The following is a 26479-nucleotide window of genomic DNA, read 5'->3' on the forward strand; positions in this document are numbered from 1 at the left end:
TAAACACGAAGTGTTGGGGCAAAAAGGACATCTTTTATAAAACATTTTAATTTTGTTTTATCATCCCCGCAAATTTGACCCTAAACACGTAATCTTCCTAGCGAATTAGATACCTTTTTTCATTATTTTTGTGTTTTTGACACCCTTTTCACGTTACGTACGTAACGTGCCCTGTCGTGAAAAAGACATCCTTTTTACGTGTTTTTTTGGTCGCGCATGGTATCCACTTGTCAATGTAAGTGGCCCCCGGGAATCATTGTTTATTGCAACTACTTTCATTTATTTTTAAAGGGCAAGTCTACCCCCCCCCCCCCAATAGAAAAAAATGGTTTGAATAAAAACATCAAAATCAAACAAGCTTATCACTGAAAATGTCATCGAAATCAGACATATCGGAGGTGAACTAAGAAAGACATGACATTTTGAAATTTTAAAAAGTTATATGCACAACTCGCATAACTCAGGGACGTGCAAGAGAGAGAGTTGGTGACGTCTCTTACACACCCTTTTTTATTGCATGGATTATACAATATTTCATTTATAAAGATTTGATAGTCGGGAGACTCTTCATCGAATAACGATAGGCCATTGAAATGTTCATTCCATATGTTCAGGGACAAATCAAATTTAGTTTAATAATACATACACAACCAAAAAAATATATGAAACGAGTCGAGCAAATATCTTAGTATATGAAAACATCTTGCCATTTTATGCATACCTCAGACAGCCATTGTATTCCCTTTCCTTGATAGCATCCTTTCCATTTCTGAAGTAGATATTAGCAATGTGAAGATAACAGCTGACTTTAGCTCCACTTTCTGGCATGTAGTCTACAAACTCTTTGAGGACACGGATTCGTTCTAGAAAGAAAAACAGACAAACATAATATATTTATATATATATGAATGTGTGTGAGGGTGGGTGGGTGTGGGGTGTGTGTGCTTGTGTGTGAGGGTGAGTGCGTGGAATGCTGTGTGTGTGTGTGAGAGAGAGGGGTGTGAGTGCGTGGAAGTGTGTCCGTTTGTGTGTGTGTGTGTGAACAACCATCCAAAAACAAACACCAATAAGTCGCCAGGGAAGGTTCTCTGTTATAGCCAAAATACTAAATTGGTCTTCAAAAAGCAAAAAAATCGACAAAAATGAGATTATCTGATGACATATTTTCTTCATCTTTATCATGTTTATAATGCAAACAAAATTGAGTTGTAAATTTTAATAGAAAACAAAATACAAGAGTTTCTTTGACATAAGATTTTGCAAATTGATTGGAAGTGAACTCAAGTGAACACAAACTTAAAATGCTGTTTTCTTCTCATTTTCGGAAGCTCTCGCTTTGTTTTCTCTGCATTCAATCCAGTATTTGAGTGAGTTATTGATGATCAAGTTTGACAAATCATCATTTTACAGCTTAGGATGTGCTTGAACAAACTCAGTAAAAAACATCTCAAAATTAATTGTGGGCGATTTATTGTTCGTTATCGGGGTGGCTAATCACTTAATATGCAAACACGAGAACCAAAGTCGAATTGATCTCGGGAATTTAAATATCGACTAAAAATGAATCATAATCATCAGAGTACTAATAATGCATTTAACGAAAAGAACAGATTTACCCAGGTTATATCATCACCACCACCACCACCACCATCACCCTAATCGCCATCACGGGCGTAAAGAATGGGGGCTTGGGCCATGGACCACCACAAATTTTCACGACCAAGACAAAAAGGGTAGAAACAGAATTAAATGATTGGAAAATGACTTACATATGATCTCTGAGGATCATGACAAAATCTATCACAACATTCGATTTGTGCATCAGAAAGTTCAATGTTATTTATTAAAGATTTTTTTTTGCACCATACCCCATGTCACGCTCCCTCAAACATTTTGGCTCATTACGCCACTGATACAAATCATAAACATTAGGATATTTCAAGCTACGTATAAGTACGATGAATTATTATTTTTTATTATTATTCATTGGTATATATGCACATAAAAATTGACCAGCAGCACAAGCTGAAAGGGACAATTTACAACTAGCACATCAATGATGTGGAGCTCATCCGGCATCTCGCAACACAATTTAACACAATTTTAATTTCAGCCCAGTTGACATGGTGACATAAATTGAGGATATAGAATTGAAATTGATGAAGAAATGACATAGAAGCATTTTTTGTGATGTATGAATAAATTTCATATGAATTAAGTATTAATTATTATCTAGTCAAAGTTTCTTAACTCTGTGTAGAACCTTGGTGAACCTAATGTAGCTCTCGGAACAAAAATAACCAAAATAAATCAACATATAAGTAAGCAATTTTTGTGAGTTTTGAAAATATATGAATAAATAGCAGATTCAATGAGTTTCAAAATTCTATGTTTAAATTTTGTATCACCACCTCGAGCTATCATATAAAGCAAACAAAACTGAAATTGATCAACAAATGAAGAAGAAAAAACATTTTTTGTGATTTATGAATAAATTTTGCATAAATTAGAATAGATAATTTTCCAGACAAAATTTCAAAATTTTGTGTACAAGTTTGGTGAACCTCATGCAGCTCTACAAGATGGAAGAAAAAAAAATTAAAATCTGTCAACAAATTAAGAAAGAGGAATTTTCTGTGATTTATGAATACATTTTGCATAAGTTAGCATAAATAATTTTCTACTGAAAATTTTCAAAATTCTGTGTAGAAGTTTGGTGGGCCTCATGAAGTTCTACCGGATGGAAGAAAAAATATCAAAATCTGTCAACAAATAAAGAAGAAGAGGCATTTTCTGTGATTTCTGAATAAATTTCGCATAAATTAACATAGGTAATTTTCTACTGAAAATTTCAAAAATCTGTGTCGAAGTTTGGTGAACCTCATAAAGTTCTACACGATGGAAGAAGAAAAAAAGTAAAAATCGGTTAACGATTAAAGAAAAAAAGCATTGACATGTGAAATTTAAAAGATATGAATAAATTCATTTCGAATAAATTCGCATAAAAATATTATTGTTCTAATCAAAATTTCAAAATTCTGCGTACAAGATTGGTGAACCTCATGAAGCTCTACCAGATGGAAGCAAAAAAATCAAAATCGGTCTACAAATAAAGAAGAAGCATTCTTTGTGAATTTTGAAAAATGCGCATAAATTAGCATATTTGATGAATTTCGAAATTCTTTGTAGAAGTTTTGAATGCCCCACATAGTGCTATCATATAAAGCAATCAGAATTGAAATCGGACTTAAAATGGCGAAGTAGTAGCATTTTGAAATTGTGGACAGACGACGGACGACAGACGACTGACGCCACGCCACGGCATCAGCTCATCTTGCCCTTCGGGCCGGATGAGCTAAAAATTCATGAAGTACAATATACAGATATAAAAAAGCAAATGCATAAAAACATAATTACGGTATTCTATGTCAAAACTTATCTCCAACTAAAATATTGTCACGCATTTTGGTTGATGTTCGATATTCTCTTATCATGTTTATGTATATATTCCATTATTATGCGTTAATTAGTACTGATTATTATATTAAATTGTATTATACTCATTTATGTAATGAATGTCTTGCTAAGATCAATTGTGAATGTCACTTTCAACTTGCCCAGTAACCAGCACACAGCCAAGCCCTCTCTTGTACTGTAACTTGCTCAGGGTCAAACTCTTCTGGTCTGTCCACTCTGTATTCTATTTGGCTTGCCTTCGTCTTTTCAGAAATGCGAACAGTGCATCTCCCTTCTTTACGACCTTGCATCTACTTTCAGATAGTTTTACTCTCCTCACTTTCTCTTTCTAGTGACTTTCAACCCTCGTTCCTCACTCTCTCTTCCCAGTGACTTTCAACTCTTGTTCCTCGCTTTCTCTTTCCAGTGACTTTCAACCCTCCTCACTTACCCTTCCAGTAACTTTCATCCCTCCTCTCTTTCCCTTTCCAGTGACTTTCAAACCTGTGTAATTCCCTTTAACCTTGCGACTACTTTCAGAAACTCGTTCTTGTTTATTACCTTGGCTACACATTTATGTTCAGTAACTCCCTCCGCTCTCTCTCTCCTCACTTCGACTTTGCCCTGCCCTTCAGACTTCTCTCCCTCTACTCCTAATGTCCAAACTCCTAGTTTAACCTTGTGGTCAGTGTATTGGTCGTTATGTGCTTATTCTATTACTTGACTTTATCCTATCCTTGTTTGGAATGATTTATCCTCTCTCTCCCTCCCCTCTCTGAATCTGGGTTTTCGCTGTGTGCTGGGGATGACCTTCATGCTATGTCCAGAAAGTGTATATAAGCGAGCAGCATCTCAGTCAAGTTTAGTTCTTAGTTCTGAGTAATTAGTTTGAGTTTTTGGAGTTCAGAGTTTTAGTTCTTAGCTAGTTTTAGTTTTTAGTTCAGAGTTTCCTTCATGATTCCAGTCGTATGTATACTTCAGAATTATCACAAGTAAAATTCTTATGATTGTTCCAGCATCGCTCGACGTTATCTCAGTTATCATATTCAATGTATCGCTGGAGTTTGTTTAATTGTCATCATCACATACTCTGTTGCACCTTCATTAAGTTTTGAGAAGTAATAAACTACTGAACTTTAATTTCCTGTGTAATGACTGTTATTCGCTTCAACTGTGTTATTTAAGCTCTGGCCATCCTCGACATTTATTTTAGACTCTTATAGCGAGACTCGTAGGACAAACCGAGCCGTCGTTACACTGGTGTCAGAAGTGGGATTTGCTAACTTCAACACGTGCCTGTTTTAATAGCTAATATGTCACCAAGGAAGCGCAAGTCAGATCTAGAGCGGGAGATCCGTGAATTAAAGGCGGAATTAGCGAGTACTAGAAAACTAATGGAGGAGAATGACGGTGTTAGTGAAGATGAACTAATTGATGATCACATCAAACAGCCCTACTCTCCCACTAGAGACTTTCACACCGGGGTTAGAGTGCAATTACCACCACAAGAGCCATATGATGGGATCAACCGTCCATGGGAGAGCTTCATCTCCTCATTCAAGAACCTGGCGAGAACTTGTTGCTGGGATGCAGCTGAACAGCGGTTACGTCTGCTCGCATGCCTGCGTGGAGATGCGGCTGATTTCGTCTTCCAGCAACTTTCTCCAGCCATATTATCAGACTTGTCACAGCTGGAAAATGCTTTGGAAAATCGGTTTGCTGCCAGAAAAACGCCTTCCACGTTTGTATCCCAGCTAGAGCTACGTCGGCTAGGGCAAAAGGAATCAATCGCCGACTATGCTGCGGATGTTCGGCGGCTGACAACATTTGGATATCCAACAGCGGACTCGTCAACGAAAGAAATGATAGGAACTCGCCACTTCTTGCGGGGGCTTGGTGATAATTCGATGGCCATGGCCATCGGTATGCAGGAGCCAGCGACTCTCCAGGAAGCCAGAGAAATAGCTGAGCGATTTCACAATCTAAGGGAGGAATCCGGTAGAGGAAATCGTCCAGTTAGAGCAATTTCTACAAGAGATGATGGAAATGATAAATTTCTCGAGTTGCGGGGTCGGATCATGTCAATTGATGAGAGAATCGACAAACTCACAAAATTGTTTGAGCAGCCTCGACTGGAACCAGACAACCAAATCAGGCAGCAGAGGGCACAACAGCAACCACGTGATCGACCACCACTGCGTTGCTATAACTGCCAAAAGCTCGGTCATCTTGCCCGCAACTGCCGTTTTCCGCCGAGACATGGATCCCCTGTTCCCCAGTATTTTCAACCAACACCCCCACAGTGGCAACAACCATTCCAGCCTCCACCACCTCAGTCATGGCAGCAACCCGCCCATTTTCAGCCGCCACCAGTAAGTCATCAACAACAGGGAGTAGAAGCTCCAATTGACATTTCGGGAAACTAGAGAGGGCCGACCCCATCGACCAGGTCGCGGCCCAAGATGTTGATCCAGGTCCCAGGATAATACGCATTGACAAAAGAAACGGACTGACAGCGTATATTTCAGGCAGTGTGAATGGGGCCTCGTGTAAACTTTTGGTCGACTCTGGAGCAGCGGTGACTGTTATGTCCACCAAGCTCTATGAACAAATGCCCATAGAAACCCGCCCGGAATTAGTTACCCTACCCAGTCAAGTTCAACTTCAGTCAGCTGATGATGGAATTTTAAATGTTCATGGGACTATTGAAGCAACTGTGAATGTTGGAGGTAAGGACTTCTCTTGGACTTCATACATAGCAGACATTAGTGATGAATGCTTGATTGGATTTGATTTTATGCATCATTACAATTGTATACTAGAAGCTCGACGCGGACTTCATATTGACAATTTATTGATCCCTATCGAAATTCAAGACTGCAATCAAGTAGGTGCAGTATATGTTAAATGTGATATTGTTGTACCACCCAACTCGGAGTTCATAGTACCGGGAAAGGTAAATAATTTTGACTCTGAATCTGGAACCAGTGCTATTATTGAGAAAACTGCCCATATATGTGACATAGATGATCTTAATGTCGCATCTGTGCTAGTTGATGTTACTCGGAATGATATAGACATACCAGTAAGAGTTGCTAATACATCAAATGAACCAATTGATCTTCGAGCTGGTATGCGAATAGCTTCTATCGAATTGATTGAAAATGTATATGATGTGTGTGATACCAATGCTATGGACAGATCGAAACAAAGTATTCGTGCCGTGAAAGCTGGTTTGAACGAGGACGCTCAATCAAATAGCTGGTCAGATGACTTGCAATTGTTACACCAGAAATCATGTGAAGGACTAGACCAGGATACGCAGAATGAACTTTCTAAATTACTCGATAAACATTCATCTACATTTGCATCTTCTTCAACTGATGTTGGCCGAACCTCTATTGTCCAACATAACATTGACACTGGAGATGCAGTCCCAATCAAACAACGTCCCCGTCGGCCACCTCGAGCTTTCATTGACGAGGAAGAGAAAATAATCAAGACACAGCTTGAAATGGGCATCATTCGAGAATCAACGAGTGCGTGGTCGAGCCCGCTTGTATATGTTCGCAAGCGTGACGGTACGACGCGCCCCTGTGTTGACTATCGAAAATTAAATGACGTCACAAGAAAGGATGCCTATCCATTACCTCGCATTGAAGACTGTCTAGATTGCTTAGGAGGTGCGAAAATCTTCTCTACATTGGACTTACAGTCAGGTTACTGGCAAATAGACATTAAAGAAGAAGATAGGCACAAAACTGCATTCAGTACACGGACTGGACACTATGAATATGTCACAATGCCATTTGGGTTATGCAATGCGCCCAGCACTTTTGAGCGTGCAATGGAATTAATCATGAAAGGTCTGCAGTGGCGAACATTGATCTTATATCTTGATGACATCATTGTAATGAGCTCAACCATTGAGGAGCACATCACCCGTCTCGACGAGGTACTTGGACGCTTGGGAGAAGCAGGCCTTAAGCTAAAACCAAGTAAATGTCACCTCTTCCAGACACAGGTATCATATCTCGGACACATAGTAAGCACATCGGGGATTAGGCCCGATCCTGAGAAGGTTGCCAAAGTTCGCGACTGGCCGACTCCGACGTCGATAGGCAATGTCCGTTCATTTCTTGGGTTGTGTTCGTACTATCGCCGATTCATTCGCGGCTTCTCATCGATCGCATCCCCCATGAATAAACTACTAGAAAAGTCGTCAAAATTTGTGTGGGATGACATCTGCCAATCATCATTCGAACAATTAAAAGATGCACTGCTGAGTGACAACGTCATGGCCTACCCCGACGACCATGGCATGTTCATTCTTGATGCAGATGCATCTTCATCAGGAATAGGCGCAGTCCTATCTCAACTCCAGTGGGATGACGTCACTCAGAAGGAAGTTGAGAGACCAGTCGCCTTCGCTAGCCGGACATTAACAAGAACGCAACGCCGATATTGCACCACAAGACGTGAATTACTGGCAATCGTCTCTTTTGTTCGGCATTTTCGGCACTACCTACTGGGGAAGAAATTCTTAATTCGAACTGATCATTCTTCCCTCAGATGGATCATGTCATTTAGAGAACCCACAGATCAACTTGCCCGATGGATCGAGATCCTTAGCCAATTCGACTTCGACATCGAGCATCGCGTAGGCAGGAATCACGGCAATGCTGATGCGATGTCGAGAATTCCATGCGATCCTGAATCATGTGACTGTTATGACAAGGATACTATCATCGAACAATTACCATGCGGCGGGTGTACAACATGTGTCAAGCGTCATAAGGCCTGGTCGAAATTCTTCGACGAGGATGATGATGTCGTTCCTATCAGTGCCATGAAAGTGCAAAAGACATGCGTGAAACCAATTAATAACATTAGCACCCAAACGCCGTTACCGAAACCAGAAGAGACACCCAGTCGTTCGAATCGACTCATTGACCTCGTCGTCATGATGCTGGTCGTAGTCGAGCTCGTTGCAAGGATATTTTGTAGACTTCCGAAGATGATTTTAGAGTTTATCCTATATGTTGCTGTTTTAGAGTTTAGAGGATTACGATATATGAGAGATGTATTTAGTAGTATGTGGAGAGGGAATTGGCCATCCCCATTTAGAGTCTCAGTAGTGAGGAATACGAAATCGAGAAGGAAGTCGAGAAATAAACATTCTTCGTTAAATTTCAGAACAAATGATAGCCTGTCCTGCACCTCGGAAACAGGTGCCTTAGCTGGAGAGAACTCTGGGCAGCAGGATATTATCCGTAATGACTTTGACCGAGAGACATTAATGACAATGCAACGAGATGATCCCGACGTCGGTATCGTCTATAATTGGATTTCGGAATCTCAAGAAAGACCAAATCGAGCATTAGTTCATGATAAGAGCCCAATTGTAAGGAACCTATGGCTCTCATGGGCACAGCTTGAATTAACTGACGGTGTCTTATACAAACGACATATGACTAATAATAAACTAACAACAACCAAACAAGTCGTCGTCCCGTTCGCACTCCGTGATCGAATCCTAGAATCAAACCATAAGTCCGTTCTATCGGGGCATCTTGGAGTGAAGAAAACATTTAGTAGGATTCAGCAGAAATTTTACTGGATGGGGATGAGGGAATCTGTAAAACTGTACATTGGTAATTGTGTAAAATGTGGTGCCCGAAAGCGTCCGACTTCCAAACCGAAGGCCCCTCTTGGCGAATACAACTCTGGATTTCCTATGGATCGCATCGCTCTCGATATCATGGGACCATTTCCTGTTAGTAACCAAGGCAACCGCTATGTTTTGGTAGTGGGAGATACCTTTACTAAATGGATCGAGGCCTATGGAATCCCTGATCAAACTGCCCGTACTGTCGCCAACATCGTTGTTAATGAATTTATTGCTAGATGGGGCATACCTTTGGAAATACATTCGGACCAAGGGAAGACTTTTGAATCCCAACTTTTCCAACATGTTTGTAAATTGTTGGAAATAACCAAAACAAGGACTACCCCATATCATCCATCATCTAATGGAATGATTGAAAGATTCAATCAAACACTTGTCAATATGATATCCGCTTTCGTCGATAAGAAACAAGAGGAATGGGACTTGAATTTATCGCTCTTGACTGCTGCCTACCGTAGTACCGTTCATGAGACAACTGGATTTTCGCCAAATTTTCTTATGTTGGGGCGTGAGGTTAGAACCCCAATTGAAATTGCTCTCGGTGTAGACCAGCCCGACATCAATAACTATGACTATGACGAGTTTGCCTCCAATGTCGTTTCTACTATGAAGGATGCATACAATATAGCTCGTGAGCATCTGTCCTCACAAACCCAGAGACAGAAAAGGGACTATGATTCTAGACTATCAGTGAACACCTACCAGCCAGGGGACTTAGTCTACTATCTAGACACCACAAAACAGAAGGGACTTTCTCCTAAATTAAAGTCTGCTTTTTGGATTGGACCATGTATCGTTACCAGAAAGCTTAGTGATTTGGTGTTTGAAATCAAATCTCAACAGAAGGGCAAACTTAAAGTCCTTCACCATGATCGTCTCAAACCCTTTCGAAGCACCGACATCCCAAAATGGGTAAAAGAACATGCTGATAAGGTTAGGAATAATATAACTCTATCAAACACTGCTTCTACTGGCACGCAGACTAATGTAAAGGACACGTTTACACCTCGGAGATCGAATAGAAGACGAGCGGTCATTGACAAGTTTGGACACTAGAACATGTAAATGTGTACCGTATGTTCACTGAGTAATTTGAAAATGTCATTTTATGATATAAGTTCTTTGTTCTCTCTCTCTCCTATTCTCCCCCTATACACTTGCTTCCTTTTTTTAGTCTACTCCGCTCTCGAGTTTCACCCTCTGCTCGTCTTTCATTACTCACCCCTGCTTGATTCTTCTTCAATGTGTAAAGTTGTAATTCACAAATAATGTTCTTGTGAATGAATTGACACCTGGATGTTAATTTTTGTGTTGCTTTGTTATCATGCTAATGAATTTCTAAATATTGTGCTATCAGTATAGGTTCTTTTGGCAAATTTTATTTCATGTTGATCACATTAATGAGTTTATTTGTTTGCTATTTTTACGATTGCAATATTGGAGATGATCACTTTTTGTTGAACATTGAATCACAACCACAACCCGCGTACCTTTATCCTAATATGTATATTCCTTATTTATGTCAGTTTTGTGTATTTATGTAACAATATGGTTCCATTTGAGATTTTTGTTTTAAGGGACGTATAATCTAATTTCTACCACGATATGTTATTGTTATGTTACTGGTAGGTCTGCAAGGCAATTGTTGTTGAACAAATTCTCCTTTTCTTTACTCTCTCTCTCTCTCTCTCTCCCCCTCTCCAGTAGCCACTCCTTGGTTTTCTTTGGCTAATATTCATGCCTGTATCTACCTTTTCCTTTTCACTCTATTCTGTCATCTTCGCACTATATTTTTCTTTTTCCTTTTGAATATGAAATGTTGTATCGCTTGTATATAGTAGGAAGAAAACAAAAGGAGAGAAAGCATTAGGCGTATGTACTTTCTATTATTTTGTTCATGATTTTTTATTGTCTGTGTTGTAATTTTGTTCATAAATGTTACGTTGTTAAATTCTACCAAAAGCATATCTGCTCAATGTCAAATATTTTCTAGTTCTATGTCATAATCCAGTTTTACGTTGTACTGATATTTTAAAGTCTTTTGGTGTACTTTTGAGATTATTTGGTGATTCGATTTGCTGACTATCAGAGTTTGCTCATAGATGTTTGTTCTTTTTTTCTGATCACAGGGAAATTGAGAATATACAGTAGTGCCACACATGTCATATTATTTCCATGTAGGGAACAGTTTTTGCTGGTTATTTTATGTGTCTAGCCTTCATTGGGGATCACTGCGTGCTCTCCCGAGACCCTTTCCTCCTTTTCTCCTCAGTTTTCTTTCTCCTTTCTCTAACACTCATGCAACTTTCCAATTTCTCATTTAAATTGTTGTTCTTGGGTCTGGTTCTCTTTTTTTTTAATATATATATTTTTTTGTCACTTGCTACATTTTGATTGTCAATACTAACTAATTGTCAGAGTTTGCTTCGCTGCCTGTTTGTATATGAATACTTGTGTTTATAATGTTATCATGTTCAGTTATTTCTATGTATGATCTATTATGCCCAATCTATTTTTTTATTCTTGCTGTTTTCCTTCCTCCTATCCCTTTTCTTCATCTTAATTCGTCCTTCTCTCTCTTTTTCTCTCGCTCTTTCCCTTCTCTATTGTATTCCCATTTCATCGCTGGGGACAGCGATATCTTCCGTGGGGGGAGAATAGTGTCACGCATTTTGGTTGATGTTCGATATTCTCTTATCATGTTTATGTATATATTTCATTATTATGCGTTAATTAGTACTGATTATTATATTAAATTGTATTATACTCATTTATGTAATGAATGTCTTGCTAAGATCAATTGTGAATGTCACTTTCAACTTGCCCAGTAACCAGCACACAGCCAAGCCCTCTCTTGTACTGTAACTTGCTCAGGGTCAAACTCTTCTGGTCTGTCCACTCTGTATTCTATTTGGCTTGCCTTCGTCTTTCAGAAATGCGAACAGTGCATCTCCCTTCTTTACGACCTTGCATCTACTTTCAGATAGTTTTACTCTCCTCACTTTCTCTTTCTAGTGACTTTCAACCCTCGTTCCTCACTCTCTCTTCCCAGTGACTTTCAACTCTTGTTCCTCGCTTTCTCTTTCCAGTGACTTTCAACCCTCCTCACTTACCCTTCCAGTAACTTTCATCCCTCCTCTCTTTCCCTTTCCAGTGACTTTCAAACCTGTGTAATTCCCTTTAACCTTGCGACTACTTTCAGAAACTCGTTCTTGTTTATTACCTTGGCTACACATTTATGTTCAGTAACTCCCTCCGCTCTCTCTCTCCTCACTTCGACTTTGCCCTGCCCTTCAGACTTCTCTCCCTCTACTCCTAATGTCCAAACTCCTAGTTTAACCTTGTGGTCAGTGTATTGGTCGTTATGTGCTTATTCTATTACTTGACTTTATCCTATCCTTGTTTGGAATGATTTATCCTCTCTCTCCCTCCCCTCTCTGAATCTGGGTTTTCGCTGTGTGCTGGGGATGACCTTCATGCTATGTCCAGAAAGTGTATATAAGCGAGCAGCATCTCAGTCAAGTTGAGTTCTTAGTTCTGAGTAATTAGTTTGAGTTTTGGAGTTCAGCGTTTTAGTTCTTAGCTAGTTTTAGTTTTTAGTTCAGAGTTTCCTTCATGATTCCAGTCGTATGAATACTTCAGAATTATCACAAGTAAAATTCTTATGATTGTTCCAGCATCGCTCGACGTTATCTCAGTTATCATATTCAATGTATCGCTGGAGTTTGTTTAATTGTCATCATCACATACTCTGTTGCACCTTCATTAAGTTTTGAGAAGTAATAAACTACTGAACTTTAATTTCCTGTGTAATGACTGTTATTCGCTTCAACTGTGTTATTTAAGCTCTGGCCATCCTCGACATTTATTTTAGACTCTTATAGCGAGACTCGTAGGACAAACCGAGCCGTCGTTACAATATGTATCTCATAAATAGAAGTTTGAGAAAGAGAGAAATAAGCAAAGGGAAAGAGAAGAAGAAGAAGTAGAAGATAGAGAAAAATGAGAGTAATGGAAAGAAAGAGAGAGCGGGGGTATGTCCTCCAAATAGAAAAAGAAAATTGATTGGGGTAGAGAGAAAAAAACAGAAAGTGGTGAAGAAGAGGAGCGTGACATGGAGATCATAGAAGCCAAAATATTGGAAATTACGATTGACACTACATAAAGATATCAATATCCTATATGAGATACAAAATGATTTATATATAAAAAAAGAGAAAAGACGATGTATAAGTCTTGACACAGTCACGTCAGCCCGAGCACTCATTAAAGGACAAGTCCATCTCAACAAAAAGTTGATTTCAATAAAAAGAGAAAAATCCAACGAGCATAACACTGAAAATTTCATCAAAGTCAGATTTAAAATAAGAAATTTATGACATTTTAAAGTTTCGCTTAATTTTACAAAAAAGTAATACACATCCCAGTCAGTATGCAAATGGGGGGACTGATGACATCATCCATTCACTATTTCTATTGTATTCTATTATATGAAATATTCTGATTTTATATGAAATATTCAAATTTGCTCCTCATTGTCAAGAGAAACAATGATCAATTCCTCCCTGATTCTGTGGAATAAGCATTGTTTAATACTATATATTGTATGGTTCAGTCAAGTTGGTCCTTATTGTCAAATTTGTAAAAACAATGAAATATTGTATAATCTGAACAATAAAAAACAAAAGAAATAGTGAGTGATGGACATCATCGACTGACTCATTTGCATGACGCTGAGTTGTGCATATAACTGTTTTGTGAACAATAAGCGAAATTCTAAAATTCCATAACTTTCTTATTTTACATCCGATTTTCAATTCAAGAAATTTTCAGCGTTATGCTAGTTTGATTTTTCTATATTCATCAAAATCAACATTTTTGGGGGGTGGACTTGACCTTCATAAAGGACCAGGAAATACCTTGGTCATTTCTTGGTGCAACCCATGCTTTGATGTCGTTCAGACATTCCTTGATGGATTTCTCAAGATGATTCGACCACTCGTCCACCATGCAGCTCCTTTTCACGTAAGCGATCTTGAAATACTGCAGTGTATCTTTGAAATACGCATGAACCACCTAGGTGCAAAATAAAATGGTGAAAATATCAGTGGTTTACATAATAATAATAATAAATACTAATGATAATAATAATAATAATAATTATGATAATAATAACGCAGTTCTTTTATAGCGCATATCACATTTTTTAATATGTCATAACGTCCCTATATGCTCTTCCAAAGGACTTGGATATTATTACCCTGGCTTTAATTAGCCCCGCAGCCTTGCCAGGTACCCATTCACCTCACCTGGGTTGAGTGTAGCACAATATGGATGAATTTCTTGCTGAAGGAAATTACGCCATGGCTGGGGTTCGAACCCACCCACCCACCCCCATAGTGAGAATAATTGGCGTAACGATGGGAACTATGGCGGGGGGGGGGGCGGGGGTGCTGATGTAAATTTAGAAAGAAAGAAAAAAGTTTCACTGAAAAATGAAGACCCATTTAGGTCCAGAGATTTTGACAAGTCCTAAAAAAAAACTTTCACCAAAAAAAAAAATTATTTCATTTTGGTGACATTTTTTCAATATTTCCACATCTACCAGAACTCATGGGGTGCTGCCTATGGAAAATAATACATGCATCACCCCTAGGACAACATTGTGGGTGCTCAAGCACCCTCGCCTCCCAGTGCCATGGGCGACCAAGGGGGGGGGTAAAAATAAAGAAATTTAAAGGGGGAATGTAATACAGATAAAAACAGGTTTACTCGCTCGCTTGTTACTCTTTAGATATTTTTTTCGCTACGCCTAGTTTGGCCACTTGCTCACTGCGCTGCTGGGGAGAATTATAGTAATAATAATATGCAAAATAATATACAAAATAATGCAACTCCACTCCAACCAAAATAGATGTGAACAAATCAATCACAAAACCTCATGCCTTCTAGCCGGCTTCCAGCTAGGCGCTAGGCATCTACTGTGTATAGATTGGCGAGGGGTATCAATAACATGCTACACACGGACTGCTGGTAGAGAGTACTTTTATATATGAACTAATTATACCAAGGGTAGATCATTTTACAAACCTTCAGCTCAGAGGAATTCTCCTCCATCTTGAGTTTAGCGAGCTTCCAACAAGTAGTGCCAGTATTCTTAGCGGCTGAAACCAAATCCTCATCCTTTGAGGAACTTGTGTAAGCCTTCTTGTAACACTCCAAAGCATTCTATATGATAAAATATATTGTTATTTATCATTAGTCCTGTGCTTGGTCCTTAAAAAATGTCTACCCCCACGACTACGACTGGTACTATATACTTCTCTAACTATAACTTCTTCCTATGACCCAATTTATCATCATCGTTTTCGTTATTTATTGATATCTTATTCTATTTTGGCAAAATAATATATGAATAATCGCTTTTTCATATACATAGACTACTCAACATGAAATAGACAAATGACAAATGCCACACCTGAAAGAATATTTTAAAAATCTAGGAAGTAGTGACCTTATAGAGAACTGGTGAAAATAACTCGACAAGCACTATATGCAGAATAATTTGAGTCCAAAGCCAGTAAAAACCTTCGTCTTTATTCTTATCAATTATCAGATAAGTGCAATAAAATATTCATTGTAATTACAACACCAGGTACGACTAAGATGTTTTAGATTTTGAATCGACCGTTACTCCAATAAGAACGATGGACATAATGGATATGGATGATGCCGCCGCACACCTTACGACTGTTCGCGATCCGATTTTGAAACAAACCGCAGTTTGCTCATTTTTTTGGAAATGTGAATGGAACGTATCATTTTATTAGATGTTAAAATCAATATTGAAACAATACTAATATAGCCATTTTGAAAGATTGCAAACCTTTATTTTGGAGTAAAGCTTAGGCCAAACTATTTTCATATCGTAGCCAATCGTACGACTGTTATGACGTCATCACGTCTTTATATTAAATTTGCTTTTATTCTAAGAAGGATGATAGCATAGTCACAGATTTAAACATTGGTATTCGTATGGTGATTTCAAAAATTACACAGTAAGATATTCCAGTTCTCAATATTAGCATCTTTTATATATATAAGTAGAATTGTAAGATCATTTGCATTCATTTATTTAGTTATTTCTTCTTCAAGGATATTTATAGCATAGAGTGATTAAGAATATTCCAGAATGTCTCAGTAAAGCTTTGTTAGGCATGTTTATTTTAGAATAGGCTGAATAATTTTTGTTATTTCTGGAATACACAATGAGAGACAATACAGACTGCTAAACACTTATAGACTACAACACGATAGAGACTCTTAGTGGTAGTGGAATAGGATTAGCTATTTTGTTTACATTGTTAATTTCACTGAGGTCATCCAAGGTTCTTCTAGAAGTAGACTGCTCTAGAAATTGGCAGAATGTTCTTTTTGTAGACAATACTAGAAGGTTCCAGAATAGTGAATAATTTGAATGTAAGCTGGTAGTGTTTTCAAGGACATCAGATCAGAACTCCGAGTTTCACACAAGACTTTATGTCAGAGCATAGTTTATTTCCAACTCGAATACAACATTAATCTTCAGTGGAATTATTTGCACGCCATCAATGAACTGTTTGCAGTTACTTTGAGAGAGGAATTCTCAGTTCTCATCGACATCATCAAACTGTTTTAATGAACGCTTTTCAACCCATGGATTGCTGAAACTGACTGTCAATCATCATCACAACATCGTCTTCACAGACATTTCAATTCGTTACAGTGACTCTTGTTATTCATCATGCTTTAACATCAATTTCATCATTGCCATTATTGTGAATTTTAATTTAAGGAATCTTCGCCAACCAACTTGGATTTTATTTGGATTTAAAGGACTATCACAAACTCGGATTGCACATCTAAGTCTTCAAGACTTGTAAGATGTTTTGTTTTTTGTTTCGTTGATTGATATATTTCCTGTAATAAAAGAAAGGAAAACAAATTTGAAACTAAATTTTCATTTTTATTTGTTGCAGTATCGTAATGCAATAAACTATCTCTCAATATTCAGAAAACCCATTTTATACATTTCAAGCATAACAATATCCATGTGAATAATAATCCAATTAATATTAACATTGACAACAATACAATCGAAGAAAAGAAGAGTTCGAAATTCCTGGGTGTTATTATTGACGAGAATTTAACTTGGAATAATCACATAAATCATGTTACACTATGTATTTCTCGAGCCGTGAGAATTATTAAGTTAAAGTTTATGTTACCACGAGTAACTCTGTTTTTACTATACAATACACTAATACTTCCTTACATAACATATTGTAATATTGTTTGGGCCAATTGTGGAACTACCAAACTCATCCCTATTCTCACCTTACAAAAGCGGGCTCTTCGTATCTGTACATGATCGTTTTATTTTTCTCATTCTGATCCACTATTCTGTAAGCTCAAAATATTGAAGGTTTCTGATTTGAATGTCATGCAAGTTGCAGTTTTTATGTTCAAATACAAAAACCACCAACTTCCCTCCTCATTTCAAAATTTATTCAATCTCAGTAAACAGTACAATTCACACATACCCTACCCGTATTTCTGGAAATTTTCACCAAACAAACCCAAAGTTATTAATAACTCATAAATCAATTAGACACCATGGCCCCGACTTATGGAACGATTTACCCGAAACTACAAAAATGTGTTCCTCACTTTATTCCTTTAAAGCCACTATGAAGCAACCTAATATCATTGTATTCCAATCCGCCACATTGACTATACTTGTACTTTTTTTAATAATGAATTTTGACCCCTCCTCTAGATCTTCTAATGTACTTGCAGTACACTTGCACTTGCACCACACTTGCACTACACTTGCACTTGCACTACATCCTCATGACCTCTTGTCATCGCTCATTACGACGGTCTCCTGCATTCTGAAATTTAGTTGAATAATATTTTTCATATACTTTCTTTTTATATTCAGAAAGAGATTGTAAATTATACGTGTGTCTAAAATGTATATATATGTAAAATCGATGTAATAATTGATTATGTTGTATTATGTTGAACATGTGGAACGCAGAAATAAATTTCAAGCAAACAAACAAACATCAAATTCTACTACGTTTTATTCAAAAATTGAGTCGCAGACCAAACGTAAGTTGTGCGGTCGCTTCAAGAGATATGTCAAAGTCTTGGAAATAAATAGGATTCTTTTTTAATATGGGGCGGGGGCAACATAATGGTGACGCGAATTTTTAATTGAATAACGAGGGATAAAATACAGTGTAAAGAAACGGTGTCAGGTGATAATGGCAGAGGTAAAAATGGCAGAGGTAATAATGACAGAGGTAATAATAGCAGAGGTAACAATGGCAGAGGTTAATATGGCAGAGTTAAAAATGGCAGAGGTAATAATGGCAGAGGTAAAATTGGCAGAGGTATTTAAAAACAGCAGAGGTAAAAAGGCCAAAGGTAAAAGTGGCCGTGGTACACTAAAAGAAAAAACCGTAGATTCTACCCCCCCCCCAAAAAAAAAAAAATAAAAAACCGGTTTTACAGAAAAAACACAAATAATTTTGTAAATTATAACAGGTGGCCTTTCCACAATTTTTCTACAATCTTACAGATCAGATATGTTTTGAAAAAGGGGAAAACAGTTTTATTACAATAAATTTATAAGGGAACACGCACAAAATCCAATTTTCTGTAATTTTACACAAATTCATGTAAGATTACACAGTGCAGTAAGATTACAGGTGTTCTCCAGACTATGTTGCAGGAATTTTTTATTTTTAAGTATAAATTTTTAAACAGTGTAAAAAATGGCGGAGTTGAAAGTGGCAAAGGTAAAGATGGCATAGGCAAAAATGAAAGAGATATGGGGAGCTGGTTTGTTAAAAAGCCGAGAAAAAAAATTCACTCCAAAATTAAAGGGGATTTGGAAACAAAATATATTTCAACTAAATGAAGTTATTTTGGGTCAGAAAAAGAATAACAACAAAAATAATAACAATTAGATATAAAACAATGTTTTTTCTTCTGTCTGAAAAATAACAGAGATTTTTATCAAATCTTTTCATTTTAGTATACCAAGCTAATTACCAAGAGGGTCTGCTAACTCTGCTTAAGGTGTACAAAATACCCAACAGCGCTTCCGCTTCCAAGGGTTATGACCATCAAGGCGTTTATATCATATTGGTAAAGGTTCAGGATCTTCTGTTATGCAAAGAATCTGAACCAGACGGTCCCCCTCGATCGAACCTGAATTGGTTTACCAGTCAAAACAAGATTATTTATTGATTTTCATAATCAGTTACATATTCAGTGCCAAGCCTGGGAACGCATGCTTATTGTCATTCAAATACTTAAAGGGGAATGAAACCTTTGGAACAAATAGGCTTGTGTAGAAACAGAAAAATCAAAGAATAAAGAAAGTTTGAGAAAAATTTGACAAATAATGAGAAAGTTATGAGCATTTGAATATTGCAATCACTAATGCCATGGAGATCCTCCCATTGGCAATGCGACAAGTATGTGTGATGTCACTGATGAATAACTCCCTTTGGTGGACTATAAAATACCCTCAAAATGTCTCTTTTTGCTTTTTCTTATGATGATACAAACTCTCTATCCATGATGTATTCTAAAAAAAAATATGTATTACATGCCCTCATGTAGAAAGAACACATGATCTATGGATAGATGTGATAGAACAGGCAATTTAAGTGAAATATATACTAAAGTAATGGGAGAGTTGTTCACAAGTGACATCACACATCTTTGTCGCATTGCCAATTTGATATCTCCATAGCATTAGTGATCGCAATATTCAAATGCTCATAACTTTCTCATTATTTGTCCGATTTTTCTCAAACTTTTGTTGATCTGTTTCTTTGATTTTTCTGTTTTTACACAAGCTATCTTGTTCCAATGGTTTCATTCTCCTTTAAAAAGAATAGTACAGACGACATTACAAATAAGGACATAATATTTAACCACGATCATTGGTGACAATTTCAACGTCTAAGCTTTCCCCGTTATGTTCTCTATGTTTCCCCCCGCCCCCTAACCCTCTCTGTCTCTCTACCTCTCTTAAGTCTACTCCTTTTTGCATCGGTAAACCTCGCAATACTTTAGATGTAAAAACCAGCCAGACAAAAAGGAATGTAATAAAATGATGAATGAGAATAGTGCAGTTTCATTTTGCTCCTGATATATTGAATGAAAAAATATCTGTCCTTTGATTTCTTTTTGAAAAGCCTTCACGGTACACCACGAACGAATTCGTAAATAGCATTGTTAGGCCGATAAAGACATGATGAAATGCCTAACCGTGAAATTCACTTCTAATTTAATCTATGTACATGCAGGGGCTTGTTGACAATTCATTGTATGGGGGTTTAAGGCTGGCCGTATTTTACCTAGAGCAGTCATTTTTACCTCTCCCATTATAACCCCTGCCATTTTACCTCTGCCATTATTACCTCTGCCATTTTTACATCTGCCATTTTTACCTCTGCCAGTTTTACCTCTGTCATTTTTATCTCTGCCATTTTTACCTCTGCCATTTTTATCTCTGCCATTATTATTACCTCTGCCAATTTTACCTCTGCCATCATTACCTCTGCCATTTTACCACTGCCATTTTTACCTCTGCCATTATTACCTCTGCCAATTTTACCTTCACCATTTTTACACCGACCGAAACAACAAATACCCTTTGATCTTCCCCTTTTCTTCTGTCGTTCCTTTATTTTGTTTTCATTTTTCTTAGTATGCAAAGATAAAGGAGCATTATCAGTAGACATTCTTTGCAGTGATGTAAATTTTGATTTGCTAACGATTGGAGTTGCTAATGTCATAATTCTACATGCGAATTCATTTTTAATGAAATTAACGTAAGAGTTTATATTAAGAAGGATTCATTACTACAAAATTATAAGGTAAATTATTGAAAAGTGGTTTAAAACGGATTTTAATGCAACCCTTGTAAGAAATGACATTGACATCTGGATTCATTTATCATGTTTATTGCGGTCATGCCTTACTTTGGCACAAACTAAAGTTTTACATCACTGCAAAGAATACCTCCTGATTGTCCATGCTCTACCTCATATATATGGTTTGAAATTATTTGGTAGAACATACTCTTCCAGTCCATATACAATGAATGTGTATTCACGACTTTTTTTTTTTTCCTTCCACTGGGGATTTGTGAGGTGTCATTTTTTTTTTTTTACTTACAAGGTAGTAAGCCATTTTGCTCTTGCCACTGTCATGCTCACGTGCTTGCTTGAAGAAAGCGTTCCCCTTTTCTCTTGATATCCGAGAGGTTTCAAAGTTTGTTGTACCGGTCGAACCTTCATACATATAAACACATGAAAACGGTATCATTTAGCATGTGTAGAGAGATCAACATGGTAGTTTAGGGTATTCACACTGGCGGTAATTCATCGCGATGATTCGTGCGGGTTTTCTGAACGAGAACAGACAAATCCGCGTGAAACTCCGCGATGAAGACCGCACGAAACATGAAGACCGCACGAAACATCGCGAGTCATCTTGCGTTTTTCCTAACTTCGCGAGTAATGATCCGAAACTCCGCGGTGATTTGGCGCGTTGCCTATAGGCGTCACGCGCGTAGAACATTCCCCATAGACCAACCGCGTAGCCAGGATTTCATTTTGGAGGGGGCGGTAAATGCACGCGAAGCGTGCCAACACTTACAGAGCGCGCGAAGCGCGCTCCCTAGGGGGTAGGTGCAGGGAGGGGGAGTTTCCCCCTCCCGCGCGAAGCGCGAAGCTTTTAGTGTTTCATAAATTAAAATGAAAAGGAGCCGTTTCTCTTGTCTCTAGTACCTCCAATTCGGTTGACTATATTGCCATTTTGAACCTTGTTTTCAAAAGTGATTATGAACGCACAAAAGAGGTATACAATGGAGGAAATTAAAATGATAATAACTCCGCGCGGCAGGACAGGAGATGAATGTATACAGGGAAATGACATGAAGTTTAATACAATTTGATAAAAACAATTTTCATTTAATACGACACGAATTCCATGCCTTCCTCTTTTTAAATTAGGAACCTGTTTGCCCCCAAATTATGGTTGTTTATCCGGGGGGGGGGCCACTTCCATTTACGAGTGGATACCATGCGCGACCATGGGGTCTCGAAAAGCACCCTAAACACGTAATTTCCATATTCTGAAAATGCACTCCTTAACAAGTATTGGCGTGCGAAAACCTACCCTTAACAAGTATTGGAAACAAAACGATACTCTTGGCAAATATTCCCTGAAATGAACCCCTAAACAAGTACAGGAATGTTTTATTGTTACGGGTCCTTCGGTCGTCGGCTTTACCTTATTTGGTTTGGTACGACCCCACCTTCTACACCTCGCGCAAATCAGACTCTAAACACGAAGTGTTGGCGCAAAAAGAACATCCTTTACAAAACATTTTAATTTTGTTTTATCATCCCCGCAAATTTGACCCTAAACACGTAATTTCCCTAGCAAAATAGATACCCTTTTTTCATTATTTTTTGTGTTTTTGACACCCTTATCACGTTACGTACGTAACGTGCCCTATCGTGAAAAGGACATCCTTTTTACGTGTTTTTTGGTCGCGCATGGTAATGAGCTGAAAAGCGGGAGAAGCTGACTTTATGGAGGTGACGGCAGAAACTGATATAAAGATTTTACCCGCTCGGAGCCGACCAGACCAGAAGTTGCGCGATCAATTGAAAAAAAAAGATAACTTCATATATTTACTTCGGCCTAACCTTACTCAAATTCATGCCATAATGTATACAATTTTAACTTTAACTGGCAAGAAGCACATAGCCATGATAGCTGAGGTGGAAAAACAGGGTTAGAGAAAAGGTGGGGGAACAATGGAGAACTTCAATATTGTCATTTAACCGCGCGCAGCGCGGAAGCAAAATTCATATATGAATTTAGAGCAAGAAGAGTGAAGGAGTTTCTCTTTTGAGAAAAAATAAAGAATACAAAGAAAAAACACAAAGCTACCTTTCTTCCCTTTCCTCCCTTCCCTTTTCCTTTTCTCCTCTCTTTTTTCCCTTCTTTTTTTTCTTTTTGGGGACGTTTTTTTTGGGGGGGCGACCGCCCCCACCGCCCCCCCCCTGGCTACGCGCCTGCCATAGACTTGTGTATTAAAATTGCACTTTTGAAAACTTCATAAAAAATAACCGTGAAATTAGCGGGTCGAATGTTGCTACCATTGGATGGGCTCTGACATTCCATATCTGACCAGAGATTTTAGCCAGCTCATCTTAAAAATAAATCGCAATTTATGAAGATAACTATGATGGAATCAAATTTATCAACTGAAACAGTAAAATAGCCCTAATTCTTCCGCCAGTCAATAGTTCCAAAGTCATTGATATATCTTCCCAATTTGGGCAAAGTTCAGTAGTTACCATTTCTAGAACCAGTGTTAGATTTTCAATTATATTCATACACTTTTGTCAAACAGCAATATCAAATTGAATAAAATTCGAATGGGTTGGGTCGAACGAATATCTTTAGCCTTCCTGTTGTAATAAGGTTCATGGAACATAAAAGGCAAAGCAAGCTGGGTATTGTGCAAGAGACCGCGATGCTCTTACGGGTCCAGAAATATCGCGATGTTTTGCTCCAGTGTGAATCAAAAGGAGGAAAGATCGCGATAATCTTGCGAGTCTAATCATCGCCGTCTTTAATTAGAATACCTCTTAATAGGGGAAGGCGGGGTAAGTTGAGCATAGGGGCAAGTTGAGCCACCAGCCCCAGGCCAATAATGAATGAGTCAGACATTGTGGTGGTGCCATGTATTGTTGACCCATAGCATAACCCCTAACCCCACCACATTTTTTTCCACTTTGAAACAAAAAGTAGTTTTTTATAGGGAAAAGTATGAATTTCAGCCAAAAAAGTAAAAAGAGTGTGAAATAGATAAGTGCTTTATACACACACACGTCTTTAAATATAGTAAAGACATGATAACAACATTGTTAGTCCAGGTATGGATCTTCATTCTTGCTAATGTGCTATACGGGACCATGGATTCTGTACAAAAGACACATTTGCAATTTCTCTTCAGCTCCGAAACTCAGGACGAAATTGCTGATCTGTCTGGTTCACAAATTTTCGACCTCCGAGGTGTTTATCGTCATATTCGACTGACATTTTCAATAAATTTACTGTGTTCTTGGATACGCCGTGCGACGTGGAGCGAAAGCACCTGAAAGGCACCTTAAAATATTTTAATTGTCGGGAGAATACCAAATGCAAAAATAAAATTTCCCTATACTCACCAGCACATGACGAGTAATTTGCTGTACTTTCTTTATGATCGTTTTTCTTCTCTGTTCCTTGAAGAAGATTGTACCCGCCAAGAGACCCTACGTTTTGACCCAAACCTATTTCAGTGCAGTCAGTGTCTACCCTTGTTGGAGAGTTAAACGTGACTGATTTTGCGAAGTATCCTTTGGGTCCGACGTACAAATCGAATTGCACTGTATCATGGATTGCCACGGGTTGGTACGAGACTGCAGAAATATGGAAGAAGATCTTGTTATATGTCGTATCACCATGATCACTCTTAATAAATCCAAAGCGGCGTCTGTTTAGGTAACGCTTAACCACGCCAGTTGCGTTACTAGCTAGAAGTGTCTCCTCATTAGCAGTTTCGTCATCAGCGTCGGACTCAGAGTCAGAATCGTCATCACCCGATTCCAAATTCAGAACCTCGATCGTCTCAGCGAAGTATCCTTTTGGACCAACACACAGATCGAACTCGACCTCGTCTCCGACTTCAATGTAGTCCCCCGACACTTCCGAGATATGAAAAAACACTTTGTTGAAAGTGTCATTGACGTGGATGAATCCATACCGACTTTTTGTTCCATAGCGCGTTACGAACCCTTGAACACCACCCTGAATAAGTTCCTCAGAATCGGATCCTGACTCGACGAAATCCTCATCATCTGAAGTTGGAAACGTGATACCTTCTGCAAAGTATCCCTTGGGTCCCAAATACAAATCTAACTCCACTTTATCTCCAACTTCGATGTCTTCCCCTTCAACTTTTGAGATATGAAAGAATACTTTGCTGTAAGTGTCATTCACGTGGATGAAACCAAAACGACTTCTTTCTCTGTACTGCGTAACAACCCCTTGTACACCTTCCTCTAAAAAATACTCTTCGGAATCAGATACGGAATCCTCATCATCTGAAGTTTGAAACGTAATATCTTTTGCAAAGTATCCTTTTGGTCCCAAATGCAAATCAAACCATACCTCGTCCCCCGGTTCTATGGATCTGTTCGGAACGTCTGAGATATGAAAAAACACGTCATCGATGTCATCAAGACAAGGGTCCGACATGTCTGATGGGCGTATAAACCCAAAATTGCCCTTTCGTTTAAACTCCACAACAACTCCGATAGCATCACTGTGTACGAAGGTAGACATGACCAGGCGGAAGAGACTCGCTATTCTTTTTCAACTACATTTGTCTCAACAAGTTTCCCAAACACAGACAACGAATAGTCACAATTAGGATATTAACCAGCAGGCAACTAGATTTTAATGGCGATTTTCAAAATGAGTTAAAGATTGTTCACTTATAACATTAGTATTAAAAAAGTAAAAATCTTGCACAGTAATAGACGTACGAAAGTATTCCTGCAAACGTATGCGGGAAAATCCCATCCATATGGAAGGTATGGAAGGCTGCTCTCAACATAAATGACTCGTAAACTTCGGAATGAATTTCATACTGCTGTGGAGAGTTCACGCCTGTCCGATACGTTGCATACGCATTTACGCGACATGGCTGGAGTTGTGGCCGGGCAGAGAGTTCCAGTGAAAGAGATACATTGTATCTCATGCACTTGAAAAGGGGTTTGGGTCCATTTTTCATCAAATTTGTTTTTTTTGGTCTCAATGTGTAGATTTTTAAAAGCTCTATAAGTTGATACCAAAGAAAAGTTGAAATTCTCATTAAATAGTGAGCTAAAATTGCTAAGAATAATTTTTTTTTCAAGAAGGGTTAGGTCAAATTTCAGTTTGGTTGCAAAAGGTGTTAGGTCCGCACAAAATATTTTTTGAAAAGAATATCTTAAAAAATATGAAGACAGGTACATTTCTTTAATATGCATTTTTATGTTCTGGCAAAGAAAAGTCGCTTTTTTAATAAAAATAGATTGGATTCATTTCAGTTTGCTTGCAAAAAGGGTTAGGTACACAATGATAATTTCTAAAAGAATATATAAAAAAAAATGAATACAGGTAGATTTCTTTTATACCCAATTTTATGTTCGCATG

General features: G+C 38.0%; 1 protein-coding gene across 1 annotated transcript; it reads right to left on the reverse strand.

Annotated features, from left to right (window-relative positions):
- Positions 1-711: 711 nt before the first annotated feature.
- LOC121430292 lies at positions 712-25982 on the reverse strand. The gene is made up of 5 exons (XM_041627569.1): positions 24466-25982; positions 21392-21507; positions 15236-15373; positions 14065-14221; positions 712-863 (listed from the first exon to the last, which is right to left on the reverse strand). Exons 1-5 carry the CDS (start codon positions 25622-25624, stop codon positions 712-714), a joined length of 1722 nt encoding a protein of 573 aa, XP_041483503.1. The 5' UTR covers positions 25625-25982.
- Positions 25983-26479: the final 497 nt, after the last annotated feature.

The sequence above is a fragment of the Lytechinus variegatus genome, chromosome 16 (genome assembly GCF_018143015.1).
Source record: "Lytechinus variegatus isolate NC3 chromosome 16, Lvar_3.0, whole genome shotgun sequence".
NCBI classification, from domain to species: domain Eukaryota; kingdom Metazoa; phylum Echinodermata; class Echinoidea; order Temnopleuroida; family Toxopneustidae; genus Lytechinus; species Lytechinus variegatus.

Excerpts from the sequence above, each read along its gene's own strand:
- LOC121430292 (XM_041627569.1), bottom strand. The coding sequence starts at position 25,624 with ATGTCTACCTTCGTACACAGTGATGCTATCGGAGTTGTTGTGGAGTTT. Across the intron at positions 21,508-24,465 it reads AAATTACTCGTCATGTGCTG|GTTCGACCGGTACAACAAAC; the intron begins GTGAGTATAGGG and ends ATATGTATGAAG. Across the intron at positions 15,374-21,391 it reads GCAAAATGGCTTACTACCTT|AATGCTTTGGAGTGTTACAA; the intron begins GTAAGTAAAAAA and ends TTTATCATATAG.